At 41.0% G+C, this 14,379-nt stretch overlaps 1 protein-coding gene across 1 annotated transcript in view; it reads right to left on the bottom strand.

The window, feature by feature from the left end:
• CLMP (CXADR-like membrane protein) overlaps window positions 1-6,225 on the bottom strand; it is a 41,490-nt gene extending 35,265 nt beyond the window's left edge. Inside the window, exon 1 of the mRNA XM_010581423.1 lies at window positions 5,842-6,225. Coding sequence (XP_010579725.1) covers window positions 5,842-5,869 — 28 coding nt within the window. The 5' untranslated portion in view covers window positions 5,870-6,225. The remainder of the gene's footprint in view (window positions 1-5,841) is intronic.
• Between the last annotated feature and the right edge of the window lie 8,154 nt (window positions 6,226-14,379).

Here is a 14,379-nt window from a genome sequence, read left to right as displayed (position 1 = left end):
CACATTGCCTAGTTGTTTTTTGTAGTACTTAGTGAGCTTCTGGGGAAAAAAGACCAGCTTTATTCTGGATTGCTAACCCACTGCTAGAGTGCCCAGTCACTATTCCACGCACCTTCTCTGTTTTCAGCCCAGGGAAGAGCATGTTTTAGGCAATGTTTGAACTCCTGGCTGGCAGAAGTGGGCTGTTATTCCACTCAGCAATACCAAAGCAGCAGATTGAAGGGAGAAGAGAGTCTAAGAAATGAACAAGACAGAAATTCACCCTTCTCACTTCTGTTGACTTTCCATCACTTCACACATTTTCCATTGTTGTGCTTCCTGCACAGCCATTTCTGCATCCTCCACTATCCTGTCATTTGAATATCTATTCACAGACCTCAGTGACCTGACTTCACCCTTGGCTTTTTGCTGGGCTGCTTCTGTAAACTAACCATTTCTAAAAACAGATGAAGAAACAGCTTTTGGGAAAAACAAAAAAAAAGACCCATTCATCTTTTAGACAGGGCACCGCTAAGTTCCCACTGCACCCAAAGTAGCCTCTTTTGCAACACATTAGTGCATGCAAGACATGCACAATATTGTGCACACATGAGCCAAGCTTTCTCTGCAAGTGTATAAAATACATTACAGATACACAAGCAATGACTACTGCCTTGGCTAACGGAGGGGACTGACCTAGCTAGAAATCCAAGGTATAGTTTGACTAAGGCCGCAGGGACTATTTCTGAGGAGAAAAGGCACAGAAAGCAGCTTGCAGCACCCCACCTCATTGGTACTAGACACACACTTACCATCATTTAGTATGGTGTAGGAAGCACGCTTACACAGAAAAGATTTTTCAAATACACACAAGGCTTTGTCAGAGTGACTGTTTACATTTCTTTTCGGGCAGCTCCTGAAAACTCAAACAAATCCCAGATTGCAAACCTGCTAAGTTCCCTATAAAGCCCTGTATTTGCCTTGAGGAAAACAGGGGTGTTTGTTGTGATCCTGAGGATAAACACCAGGATATCTCCAAGCCAGTTGTGCAATGACACTTCTGGGAAGCTTGTGCTGCTCTTACACAAAATGTTCTTCTGAAGTAGGCCAGAGTACCACACAGAAACAGACCACTAATTCTACATGGAGGAGACAAGGTCCAGGATGGGCACAAAGGCAAAACGCCAGTTGCTTTCCATGGGAAATTCAGAAAAGTTGCCTCCCCCCTCAGCTCTATTTCCCATAAAATGAATTCATCTTCAGGATTTCAACTCAACTTTGGCATGCTGCTTTTCCTCACTCTGGAAGGTTACCTTTTTCCTCCTTTTCTTCCTCATGGTAAAGCAGAAAAACAAAAAGGATAAAAATAACCCCCCAAATAAGCATTTTTAAAATTAGATGCTAAAAATCCAAACTATTCCATATAAAACAAAGCACTACAAAGTGTCTTGACAGAAAATATTTGATGCAAACCATCCCTGGCTTTAGAAGAATTTTAGTGTCTCACAAGGAGTGTTAACCCTGATATCCCGCCAGATAGCAACTCACTTAATTGTCTAGCTCCTTTGAATTCCCCCTGGAGTGCCAAATGGAAACACTGCTTTTCTTTGCTCCCTTTACTTAGGTATTCCTAGGGTAGTGTTCTATTAAAGAGCTCTTTCCTCTGTCCTAGAACTAAATTCACACTACTGTAACAGGCTGAATCTTGCATACAGTTGATGTTTTGTTGACCGCTTTTGGAGTTTTCATGACAGAAACATCGTCAATTATATAAAGCTGTCCTTGCAAAAATGGTCTTTTGAGCTATATACACCAAGAAGTTACCTGCATTCCTTCAGAATCCAGTGACACAAAGAGAAAGTAAAATCCACAGATCAAAATCACATACAAAAACCCTTTTCACAGCTACAGGTTCTTCTTTTTGTGCTCCACTCCTGAGCCAAGGCTTTGTTTTTGTTAAGTGCTGTAAAAACATGGGGCAAAATCCTTGTCTCACCAAGCTTCTAAGTACATCATGAAGCAAAGAGGCAAAAGCAAGAGAGAAGGAGCGACAAGAAAACTAGCAAATAGCAAGTTATTATATACTGGTAGTTATTGCTGAGAAATTCAGGAAATACCTGGAAAATCAGCAGAACCGTAAGATCCATCAGCTTAGTTTTCAGGTTGCTTAAAAGAGTCTCCCTTGCTTTTTACTAGTTCCAGGCAGAAGCATTCCATTAAAATGTAAAACTTCCCAGTAACCTCACTAGGAGCAGGAGTGCATTTTTTTTTAAAAAAACACTGCAGTGGTTCTTGGCTTCGCTGGAGTGTAGCATTGCAAAGGTTTAAGGAGAAGGAACTCAAGGAGATGCGATAGGGCACACTGCAGGTTGCCTGTGCTTTTAAAGCAGAAGAGAAGGCCAGAGTCAGCACACTAGAGCACAGCCTCAGGCTGACCTACCACCGCTGAATGCTGCAGAGCTGCTTCCATATCATCACAGATTTTCAAGCTAGAAGTCTGGTGAATACCTAGGCAAACGCATGCTGTCAGACCCAATTGCTCATGCCAACAGGCACTGGAAGGATCTGCGCCATAACCTTTTTCCCAGCGCAGTGAGACAATCAGAGTCTTGGTGTTCAGTGCAGCGACTGTATACCCCTGGGATAGCGCTGTAAGAGAGTCATTGACCTCAGAGCTTAGAGGGCAGAGCTCAGCAACATCAGTACAAAAGGTACTTTTACTATTACAGCTGCACCCACTCGAGCAACACCACCCCTGTGTAACATACCAATTCTAACACACTGAACACGCCTTTGTCAGACAATTGTTAAGTCAGACTCAATGTGCATTGCGGTGAGCAACCCCTAACACTAATGTAAAGGTTCACTGCCAATAGCAGGACACCAGAAAGCTGGATGACTGCTTTGGCTTGGCACATCTACTGCTTTGAATCTTGAACCCATTTGTTTCTGAAGGGCAGAGCACATACACTAGCCAACAAGTGAAGAAAAAGCATGTAATAGCAGTGTCAAAACCAGGCATACAAGCATTACCCACGTGAATATATTTGATTACAAGAAAATTAGCTTTTTACTTTAATGGAAGGCTCATTAAAAATATTCAAAATTGACTTGGAGGGTGTGAAAGAAGGCAAAGGAGACTTCTAGCACCTGAAAATTTAAGCCAGTTCAGGAAACCATTTAAATTAAAGCATTTGCTAGTTTTTTACTGGCTGAGGAATGCAACATTCTATTATGAAGTTTTTACACTCAGAAGAGAAGAATCACAGATATTTCCCTTGGAAATTTCCCTTTTGATTTTTGAGTGCAGCGTGTTATACAAGGAGTCTGAAACAATTTTGACCAGCTGTAGACTGAGATGAGAATCAGGTGTCACACTTACATGTAGGCATACGCATTAGCATGCATCATCTTCCACTCCTCCCTGCTTCATTTACCTAGTGTTTACTAGGGAAGTAAACATGGTCATGCTCTTGCCCACACTTAGGAAAGTCTTTCATCTTGTCTTGTTTTAAAAGTCTCCTTAAAACTAATTGGGTCCTGTTTCCTGTCTCCTCACACAGCTGTTCACTTGCCCCCAAGAGGTACACAGCGTAAAAGACAAGGACTGTATATATTAGCCATGCTATTACTATGTTTAAGAATGAAAAGCCAAGCCAGGCAACCTTCCTTTCAAGTTTGCTTGGCTTCTCTAACCCCCTTTTTCTACACTAGCCTCTCACTTTATCAGCAAGAAAAGCAGGCCATCATTGGCACTTCTATACCTATTTACTGCAGAAAATCAATTCGGCTTTCTCTAGCTAGCAAATGAGGCTCCCCAGCCTCCTTGTTTTCAGGATGATCTAGGAACAGGGAACCACAATACTTCCTTTTCCCTGGAACGTGCTTCTAATATTGGTGAAGGAAGCTGGACACAGAGCAGGAAGACCAGGTTATCTGTTGACGAGACAGGTAAAGCATGGGCAAGACAAACAGCAGTTCAATGACTAATTAGTACCAGGAAACAAAACATGCCAGGTTTTGCTGTGAGCTTTGGGAAGCCACTTATCTGCTGCTCACCAGTGCTTGGACAACTCCCACAGAGAGGTTGAGAAACTCACCTCATGGGTGAGGGCATAAGCTGTTGATGGCAGGGACTGTCTTTTATTTTGTGTTTATGTGTTACTAGCATAGTGGAGATGCCTAGATGCCAAAGACATAAGAATAACAATGATAAAGCCCATTGTGTTTTATAGATAAAAGCAGCACTAGTCACACAAAGGTAAATTGTCATTACATTACAGCCAAAAGCACCTTTTCTGAAGCAACAGCTTATTCCTTTTGCTCCAAGCCTTCAACATGTGGAAATATTCAGCAGCTGAATAGGTCTGGTAGACCAAAGACTGCAGTTCCCATTTGTCTCCATCAGTGAGGTAAGCAACCTATCCTTCTATCTCCTAATTTCCACAGAGCTGCTTTCCTGGCCCCAGACACCTCTAGCAGAAGCCTAGCTGTTCTCCCTAACCTCTGTCACATCTCCTGGAGTCTTCTTTAAATGCTGTCTCCACCATACTGAGACACAAATGGCCAAAGCAAATGTTCAGGGGGGACAAACTGCTGCCTGTACTCCCCTGCAGATTCCACAGCACGTCCAAGCCCACTGCCACATTCCAACAGATAAAACCTTTGCTAACAGCAATCCCTAGAGCACAAAGCTCTTCTACAATTTATTCAGCAGTTTTACAAATGCCGCCTATCTTTCAGATATCTCAAAATCTGGCTAGTCCATGTTCCACACCTGTGACCCTTAAGGAGCAGAGCTGTCCCTGCCACCTTTTTTATAGGTGTCCAAAACCTCTATTCTACCTGTGCCCAGCCACATCAGTCCACCACACTGCGGGGCTCAACTCTTCCTAGGGAATTAAAGACCAATGCACTTTTTCACACCTGTACCCAGGTTCCTGGGGGACAGGAAGACCCAGGAATCACAGCCTTTGCCCAACCACAACAGATTTCAAGGCTGTCTGCCTGTCAGCAGGCAGAACTGGCAAGCAGAATGGAGACAGAAGCTCACTCATCACATTACAGTGCCTCTGGAGATGCAGAAACCCAGGCTGCTTCTGAGTCAGTCTTGTAGGCAAGCTCCCTCTAAGACCTCAGGGCTGCAAACTCTTTTCTCCATAGTCTACGGCTTTAACAAACAGCTCTCTTCAGCCCTTCTGCCTTCACTCTCGTTTAATGTCTTTAACATCTCCTTTCCCACTCTCCGCTCCTCTTCTATTCAACAGTCAATGTCTACCTCTTTTCTTTCCCTTCTTTCAGCAGCCCTCTTTCTTCCCATTTCTTGCCTTCCCCCTTTATCTCCCTTCTCCCATCCTTTCCCTCCAACTCCTCCCTCCTGCACTTCAACACATCTGTTTCTAATCTTAGGCATCGATTGGAAACAATAACCCCTTTTTATTTTAAAATCTGAATTTTAAATGCCCAAGCAAATCAAAACAGAGTTAAACAAATTTGACACTATGCCCGAAACAAAGACATTTTGTTCACCTTGTTTTGCCAAAGAGGTTCGAGCCCCTTGCTAGTTCATTGCTTAAAAGCGCTGCCCTCTTTAAACAAGAAACGTACATTCCAAAAGGAGTCTGTCTAACCACCACTTCTAAAAAATGAATCCAGATATTAAAAGATCTCTGGCTATCAACCTGCTAATAAAGCAAGAAGAAAATAATCAGAACCCAAACGACACTGAAATTGGAGTTTTCCATAAAAGTTTTTTCTTTACAAATCCCTTTCTCTAGCTCATCAGAAATGAATTTCAGTCACACAGAGAGGGCGCGTGGAAGTTTGATTAAAAACACTAACAAAACCAAAAAGCCAACCTACCTAAAAAGAGAATTGAAAGTGCAGACATTCCGTCTCCAAGCAAGAGGGACTTTTCCTCCCTTTTTCTTCCTTTCTCCCAGGAACAGCAGGCAGACCTGCACAGGATTCAAAGGAACGCCTCTGGAATGCACTGAGTGTAATTGCATCCATGTGCCAGAAAAATAACCAACTTCACTCTTTCTTCCCTTCTGCTATTCATCTCCTTGTCCATATTCCATCCAGATTCAGTGAGAGCTTTTAGACCTCTGCAGCTGGTAATTCAGGCCCTTGAGTTTCTGGAAAAGAAGAGACAGAGGCAGTGCAGCAAGGAGTTCACATCTACGGCAGCATAGAACAATTTTGCTTGTCTGAAAAGGAGAGAAGCAGGGGAAAACACTGTGCTCAATGTTCACCACATGGCTGCCTCCCAGAAGAGCCCCTCCCTACCATCAGCTGGGATTAATAGTGAAGACCAGTCATGTGGGTGAGGTACAGTTAATTTCTAGCAATAATATATACATACTTACCTTTGAAGGAGAAACAAGAGGATTTCTCTAGTGTCAAAACAGTTAAGTTTGTAGGCAGCAAAAATCCAGCACGGAAAAAAATCAGATTCATCACTCAAGGGCTAGAGAGACTCTTCGGAAAAAAGCACACATGCTCTTCAGAATCATAAACACACTCACATGTATACATTATCTTTATTCTCTTTTGTAGCTAGTAAATTGCAGAATTAAAGCTTTTAGTCTTACTGGAATACTTTCTCCATTTGCTTAATGGTTTTCTTTTTTAATTTCTGGGAGAGAAAAGATTCCTAAAAATTGATTGAATTTTGCATTTATCTGTGCTTCAGTGATGAGAGAAAAAGCCAAATCAAGCAGAAATTGGTTGTCTACATTTAGTGACTGCAACTTATAACTCATTCCCAAAGGCCATTTTAAGGCAGCCCGAGAGACATTTACAGCCCATCTTCAGCTTCACCCTAGTGCAGTCAGCAAGTGAGCAAGTTTTTAAAACTAGCTTAGTTACTTTATTCCATTTCTGTCATCACAGCAGTGAAGACAAACCTCTCAATATCTGTAAGAAGGATCAAATGTGGTAGAGAGTGGAGTTCACAGAAGATGACTTTGACCATCTACTGAGCTGAACCAGCCAGAACAGAACTTTTCTATTTTTTAGTAAAACACATCTAAATCTCAGTGCTCACAGCAAGGCTGTGCAAACAGTGATGTTATACATGTGAGCATATACACAACTGTTCTGATCTATTGCACTTTACACGTATACAGGTCATGCTTACACCTTGATATCCATACGCCCTAAATACATCTGCTTTCCAGAAAAGCAAAGCACTGTCAGCTAGCCTATTTAGATATTAACAGTAGAGTAACACTGGCTACCCGAAACCCTACAGCAGCTATAAAACCATTCAAGAAGCTGAGTAAGCATTTGGATGGCTATCCTGTGCTGATCTAGGTATTGCCACAGCTATGCAGATACCAGAACCCCAGCTAGTTAGTTAAAGTCCGCTAAGGTGCATCTACATAAGCAGTAACTGCATATTTTTCTAAAAAATAGGCATACTCACAAAGAAATGTCCATCATAAACAGCTGAGTGCAAATCAAACAAATTTACCCATCTTGTGCAACTTGGGGACGAAGGAAAGCTTTGGAAGACAGAACAAAAATCCTTTCCTTTAGGAATACTTATGCAAGTATTTCTAAGACCTAAGAGAAAGAGCAGGCCATATACAAGGCTGCCAGCCTACAGTTTGAGACATCAGACTTCAGTTTCAAGCTCTCTCATTAGCTCCCTGTGTAACCCCATCTACACATAGTTTCTATATACCTCCATTGTAAAACCAGGGATAGTATGCTGCTCTCCCTCTTCAGGGATGAAAACAAATACAGCAATCTTCATGAAGTCCACAGTGAGAGGCACTAGGCTTAGAAGCTCTCTAGGAATTCAGTACCTTAGCTCCTCATTAGAGTATAAGCTTTTCAAGCATTTACTGAAGACAAGAAACACCGCTACCCTGGGCAAAATTGGACCCTAGATTCAGGCAGATCCCATCAGAGAGAAATAACATGGATGAAAATTATCCTTCTGCATTCTGTTTCATTAAAGTTTCATTTGCCCCTCCGAGCCTTAGATAGAAACAAAAACAGCATTTGGCTCCTCCTCTCCAAAACAGCTGTTCTCTCTGTAGCAGCGAGAAAGTGTTTTAAACAGCATATTCAACTAATACAGACTGATGATACAAAAGCAATCATTATCAGGTGAATATAACAGTTCCTACAGAGCAGCCGTATCTATCCCATCCACCCATATTGTAAGAGCCAATTCCTTCAGAACTTTTCCCCACACACTTGACCAAACAGGCTGCTAGTTTTCAAACAGTTGAGTGGATCTGAGAGAACATCGTTGATTTTCAGTGCAGGACATAAATCAATGGAGAAAAGTGCATTTAATCCCTTCCCCCACTCTCCAGAAGCCAAGCAGCACTGAGCTTGTCTCTCTGCATTACAAGTCTGACAGAAGACATCCCAAGCTATGCTGTAAATATCCAGCATACTGCTCTGCTTTAATAGAATCAATGCATCAGAAACCAAGACAGAGAGAAGCGTTGTCACCCTGCACTCACTGCCCAGCCTCCACCGAAATCCACAGAGCTGGGATGTTTGAGGGATGTACGCAGAGGAGGAGGGGGATGTGGAAAATGAGAGGAAGCCATGCATGCAAAATCTCCTCTTCATCTTGGACAAGCCATTCCACAGCCTGTTCTCACATTACATTCAGCCCCTTCAGGAACCTCCTCAAGAGCAAGTTATGCTTTGGGGTTCAGTGGGGATTCTCCCTCTGGTGTTCACGCCTATTATGGCAAGAGCATCTCACTCGTTTGCGTAACAGTTCCAGCAAGAGCCTGGTGTAAGTACATATAAGGACACCCCTGCCACTCGCATCAGCACATCCTCTTAAAGCCTTTGTGTGTTTGGGGGAAATAGATCATATCTACAGAACATTATTTTTCCAGAAAGGGCAAATGCTTCTAGTAGGCTTGCGAATGCTTTCGGCTGGTACTATACAATGCTAGCACAGCATGGGAGATACACATCATGCACTTCTCAGCAGGGAGAATAGCGGAAGAGAGAAACTGATGTTTGATATCATAAGCATTAAGCAAAAAGGCTTCAAACAACATTTATAAACCGAGTTTGGTTTTCAAGGTTCCGGTACTGCTGTTGATAGGCCCCACTTTTAAGTCTGGGGGAGGTTCAGGTTAAAACACTTGTATACAAAAAGCTGTAGAAATCCTCACGGGCCACAGACCAGCTTTTTTGTGGCCTTCCCTGCTGCTGTCGCAGTTTCAGCCCCTTTCACATTTGCATGAGTAACCCCTTTCAGGAAAACATGCTGTCTTAAACCTGCATGTGCCAGGAGCCTGCCCCGCACTTGTTAGCTTGTTCTTGCACCTCAACTAGTAAAAACACATGGGAGGATCCTTTCTTAAAGGCCTATTTTTCTGTATCAGGTTATTCCTTTCCCCTTGCTGCTCTTCCTCCTCCAGGGAAACAGCTCCTCAAGATGTAGCTGCCCACCATTGCTGCAGAGATGCACACTATCTTCTCAACTCTAAATGTGCTGCATATGCCCAGCGGCAGCAGCTCTAACACATCCATCCCCCAAAACATATCCAGAAGACCTATGTTCTTCCAGGACTGTTATTACATAGCAGTAACACAAACTATCACTACACAGCTACCCTCTTGCATTGATCTTTATTAAGTCTGTTCTCTGAGACTCCCAATACAAATTTATCTCACACAGTTTAAATTATTTCAGGGGCTTATTGATACAGCCAGTAGAACAGGGTTCATCCACCAGGAGAGCCAGATAAGCACATTGACTCTCTCAAGCAAAACCATGTTCTGTTCCGCTTTTGGCTTTGCAAGTGAAAAAAGCACAAAAAATACTCTGACAAAGGAAAGACAAACAACACAACGAATCCAGTCTCTGAACGAGAAAACCCAAAACAGACAATAAGGAGCATTAGGGTAAAAAATAAAACCCTTCACACAGATTTCTTTCCGCAATAAGCCACTGGTGGAAAGGTTACTTTATACATCAGGACTTGGATATTGACTTATAAATCAGTTGTTCTTTAAGAAGCTCTCATCTCTCAAGTAGGCTTCAATAATTGATCATAAAAGCACTATTAGTCATTTAATATTAGTTAAAAGTCTCACTTCAACAACCCTTAGCACTCACACTGTCAGTAACTATATCTCTGAGAAACACAAACAAAAAGCTTCTTAAAGCTCTAGCTAATTTGAAGTGCCTCAGTCCACACAGCTTGTTACTCCAATATTTATTTTTGTTTGTTTTACAAGAAAATATGCCTACTACTTTTTTGGATGATCTTATTTTCTATGCATGCACATAACTTAGTCTGCATTTATACTTTGAGGAACAAAAGTAAGGAGATCCTCATACACAGAAGCATTTTAAACCTTATATTGACTAGAGGCTATTGTTACAATAGCTAGGAACTGAGCACAACATAAGCTACTTACATCATACTATTGATTCTACAGTAGAAGCCAAACCAGGTCAGAATCTATAAGCTTTCATTTTCATTAACACCAAAAGCTTTAAATACTTTCACAATGAAAAGCTTTTCTTTTCAAGTAAAGCCCTTACAGAGCTTTCCTGAAAAAAAAAAAAAAAAGCATTCCCTTAACTAAAACTTTACCAACTAGTCCAATAAAACACAGAAGCATTGTAAGCAAACAATAACTTCTCCAGAGCTCAGACCCGACCCCCCCCCCCCCCCCCAACAGAACACAGAAGAGAATCAAGAAGACTGGGTTTTATTCTATTTCCTCTGAAAAACCTGCCAATGAAACACCATGCTTTAATTTCCCAGCTGTGAGATTGGAAAATTGGCAAGTAAAGCTTATCTATGAATCACAGGTGTGAAGCATATGAGATTACACAGGGAGGGTCTGAACACAGGTGTGCAGTGTATGAGATTAAACAGGGAGGGTCCGAACACAAGTTGAAAAGCGGGAGAGAAGGATGATTAATTTTTTAGGTAGAGGAGATGTGGTAGAAAAAAAGTTAATGGTTTATGAGTTTGAAGGTTTTTATATTTTTTTTAATTTTCTATTTTAATGTATATGTAATAAGTGGTGATAGAAAATGTTGGAGGAAAAGCTGACTAATCAAGCTAGGAAGAAATATGTATGTGAAAGCAATGGCTAAGAAAAAAGAAAAGAAGAAAAGTGTGCTGCTTTTACTGTAAGGTAACTAAACCCTACTTTTTTAATACTTTAGTATAAATTTATTTTAAAGTAAGTATAATTTTTATATGTTGGGGAATGGTTTGAGCATGTGGACTTAATTTATTGTAAGTAAAACATAAGAAAACATAGAAAGATGTTGGAAAAAGATTGAGTGAGATTGCTGAGGTGTTGCTCTGCCTGAACCTTAGCTTAGGGAGGCTTGGGTAACTGGTGTTTTTCTTATAAGTGCTTGTGACTTCAGAGCATTAATAGTTTAGTTCTGATAGTGCTTTTTGTGTTGGTGTAGCTTTCTCTTGGAGAAGCTTTTGCGCTGTTGAAGCTCTTAATGAGGGAAGACGTGTACAATTCTTACCAGATTCAACTCTTAAAGTTACTTTTCCCAGCATGTAGCTGTTTCTTTGAAATAAGAAGTTTAGTAACCTGGCACATTTGAATTGACCCCTGTTGATTCAGCCCTGTCACTGATCTATTATGTGATATTGAGCACACTACTCCTTTGCATTTTTTCTTTTCCCTTTTTTTTCTGTACTCCTTTCATATAGCACAGTAGTTGCTAGTATAGTCACTAGCAATATCAAATCTATGTCTTAGCTGGAGTCTTCAAACATCATTGTGAAACAAAAACTAGGAAGTCTGTTTGCCAAGTGTTTTCACAGTACAGAACACTGTTAATTCTGGGTTCTTTCAGGAATAGATGGAACTAAACATAAAGCAGAAATTTGTTCAGATGCTTAGAAGCAAAAGAAAGCAATAATGTTGCTTACTATAATTGAACAGATAAGATATCAATACTGGAGGACAGAATGTTTAAATTAACTTTAATATATAGTCTTACAGTACTGATTAATAGACTTCCAATACTCCTTGCAGCTGTTTTTTGTACTGGAGTGTCTGTCTGCCTTCAAGAGTAATGAAGGTGAGAAGGCTCATCATGAACACTGTCTGTAGAAATCTCCTCCTTCAAAGGACTCAATAAAGGTTGGTAGAGATGAAGTCTGACCCGCAGAATAATTAAGGAGAATTTTTTATACCCCAAGAACAAACGTTTAAGCCTTTTTAAACAAAACTGTTGAAGGGAAAAGGTGAACTTCACATTAGAGTTTTCTGGTTTTCTCAGCTTTAAGCAAATATTTCGATACTTTCAGTGTAACTACCAGTGCTGCTTTTGAACAAAATTATAATATGCTCCAGAATAGCAAGCCATAATGTGCTTCTGAATTGCTTTCAGGTAACTTCTGTCCAAGTACTTCTGCTGTTTAAAATCTCTTCTACTAATAACTAAACTGAAGCTTACATTCTTGACTGCTTCCGTCATAGGATGCAGTTTGTATGATGTGGTATTGCCAGCTGCCTGTAGAAAAGCAAGTCCTTTGGCTTGGTTAACAGAATGTAATGAATCTTGGTTGGCAAACAAGATTTTCCTCTCCATATTAGAAGAGATTATTTAGAAGTGCTGACCTAGGAAAGAAGTAGCTTAAAAAAAAAAATCAAGGGGAAGGAATAAATGCTTTATGAGGTCTTCCTATAAATATGTTTATGAATGCTTAGCAGTGAACTTGAAGTTGCTGTATATAGTAGTCAGGGCAATCTAAGAATACCCACAGTGAGACTGAAACTGCAAGTCCCAAACCACAGTCTAGTTCTCTTGCACCTCTCGTTTACCCTGCCTTAGAGCAGGGAAGAGGAGGAACCAGCCGGTCATTTCTATGTGGAAATGGTCACTCTGTATGATTTCCACATCCCTGCTATCTTCACTTCTGCTCTCTTAGAGCAGTCACCAGTTTGTTAGCAGCAGTGTTTAACAATTGGGTAAGATCTTCTGTGACCCTAAGGAAAAGGAGAGATTTGTATCAAACCAGAGAAGGCAAAGAAGCAGTCTGTATCGTAGAAATTTCTCACTCTCATGTATTAACCTTGTCATTTGGGACAATGACATGCATAAAACGGATCTGTTGACTACTACCCAATTCAACTTGGAAGTGGGCAAAAGTTTTTGGTGTGCAGTGGCTGTTTACAGAGCCATAGGAAACAAATTTGAAAACTTCACCCAACTGCTTAGTGGGTGTACTAGCCCCACACGCTGTTACAATGACCTAGCGGAAGAGGCAGGGGAAGGATGAAGTTAAAATGATTAGCGGAGACTTGTGGGCTCATTCTTAAACATTTTTTTTCTAGGTCAATGTTAAAAAATACTGTGAAGTGAAAATGACATGGGGGTAATGTGGTTTTGAATGGCAGCCAGGCAGAAGCCTTCTGTCCCTGGAGCTTTGTTTTAGTCTTCACTAACACAGAGTTTGCTTAGAGTATGTGGAATAACTAAAGAGCCTATTTAATCAAGGACAGCCCATATAAAACATTAACTGGAATGGCATGATGGACTGCTGTGGAGATGACCGTGTGACACTTGCGCACCTGTGTGGTCCTGGATTCTGTTCTTTCACCTACTCTCTGAGATACAACAGGCTGTTAAGCTGTGCCTCTGTTTACATCTCCATAAATACATTGGAAAAGGTTTTTTCAAGCTGCTTAGAACCTGCTTTTAAGCACTTTGTCAATGTAAGATCAAGGTTGCCCATCTGTAGGTTATAGGTAGTTTGGTTAGACAGGATCCGTTTTGTCCTTTGCTTTACAATTGTTGCACTTGATTTGTATTTTCTTTCTCAGCTGTCAGATTTTTCTAACCTCAGTGGCTAGAATGACTAGATAATTTCATTAGGTATCCAGTGTTGCAAGAAACACTTACAAAGCCATTAGGACAAATTTCTTGTTTGTCAATGCCATGCTGAGCATGTAGTTCCTCATGGAGTCAATTTTAGGAACTCTCAACAATAATATCTATGCTGAAGTATGCATGTTTCTATTGTAATTGCTCAATATCTACCTTTAATGACTGTTCATGGCTGTATTGATATTTTATTGGGTAAGGCTGGCACATTTTCATCCCTTGGTTGGAGGTGCTTGGACACATTGTTGAAGTATTTTGTTCACAGCTTTTCAGCTATTCTATCAATACTGTGCAGCATGCAACTGTGCTGACAGGTGCAAATGTGTGGAGTGTGTGTTAAGCTGACCTAAAATTTAAGATGTTTCATGTATGTGTTTGCATGTTTGAGTAGTCATAGCTGGCATTAAAATGCTACACTTTGCCTACAGTATGAGTACCACCAGGTATTTTTTTCTGCTTAGCCACATGTTATTCATTGATTGGGCACTTAAAAGTAGGTAGCTCCTGTTACTAGTCCATTGCTGCTT

This window comes from Haliaeetus leucocephalus, unplaced genomic scaffold (assembly GCF_000737465.1).
Source record: "Haliaeetus leucocephalus isolate CR32 unplaced genomic scaffold, Haliaeetus_leucocephalus-4.0 Scaffold773, whole genome shotgun sequence".
In the NCBI taxonomy this organism is placed as follows: Eukaryota; Metazoa; Chordata; class Aves; order Accipitriformes; family Accipitridae; genus Haliaeetus; species Haliaeetus leucocephalus.
This window is presented reverse-complemented; position numbering and strand designations above follow the sequence as displayed.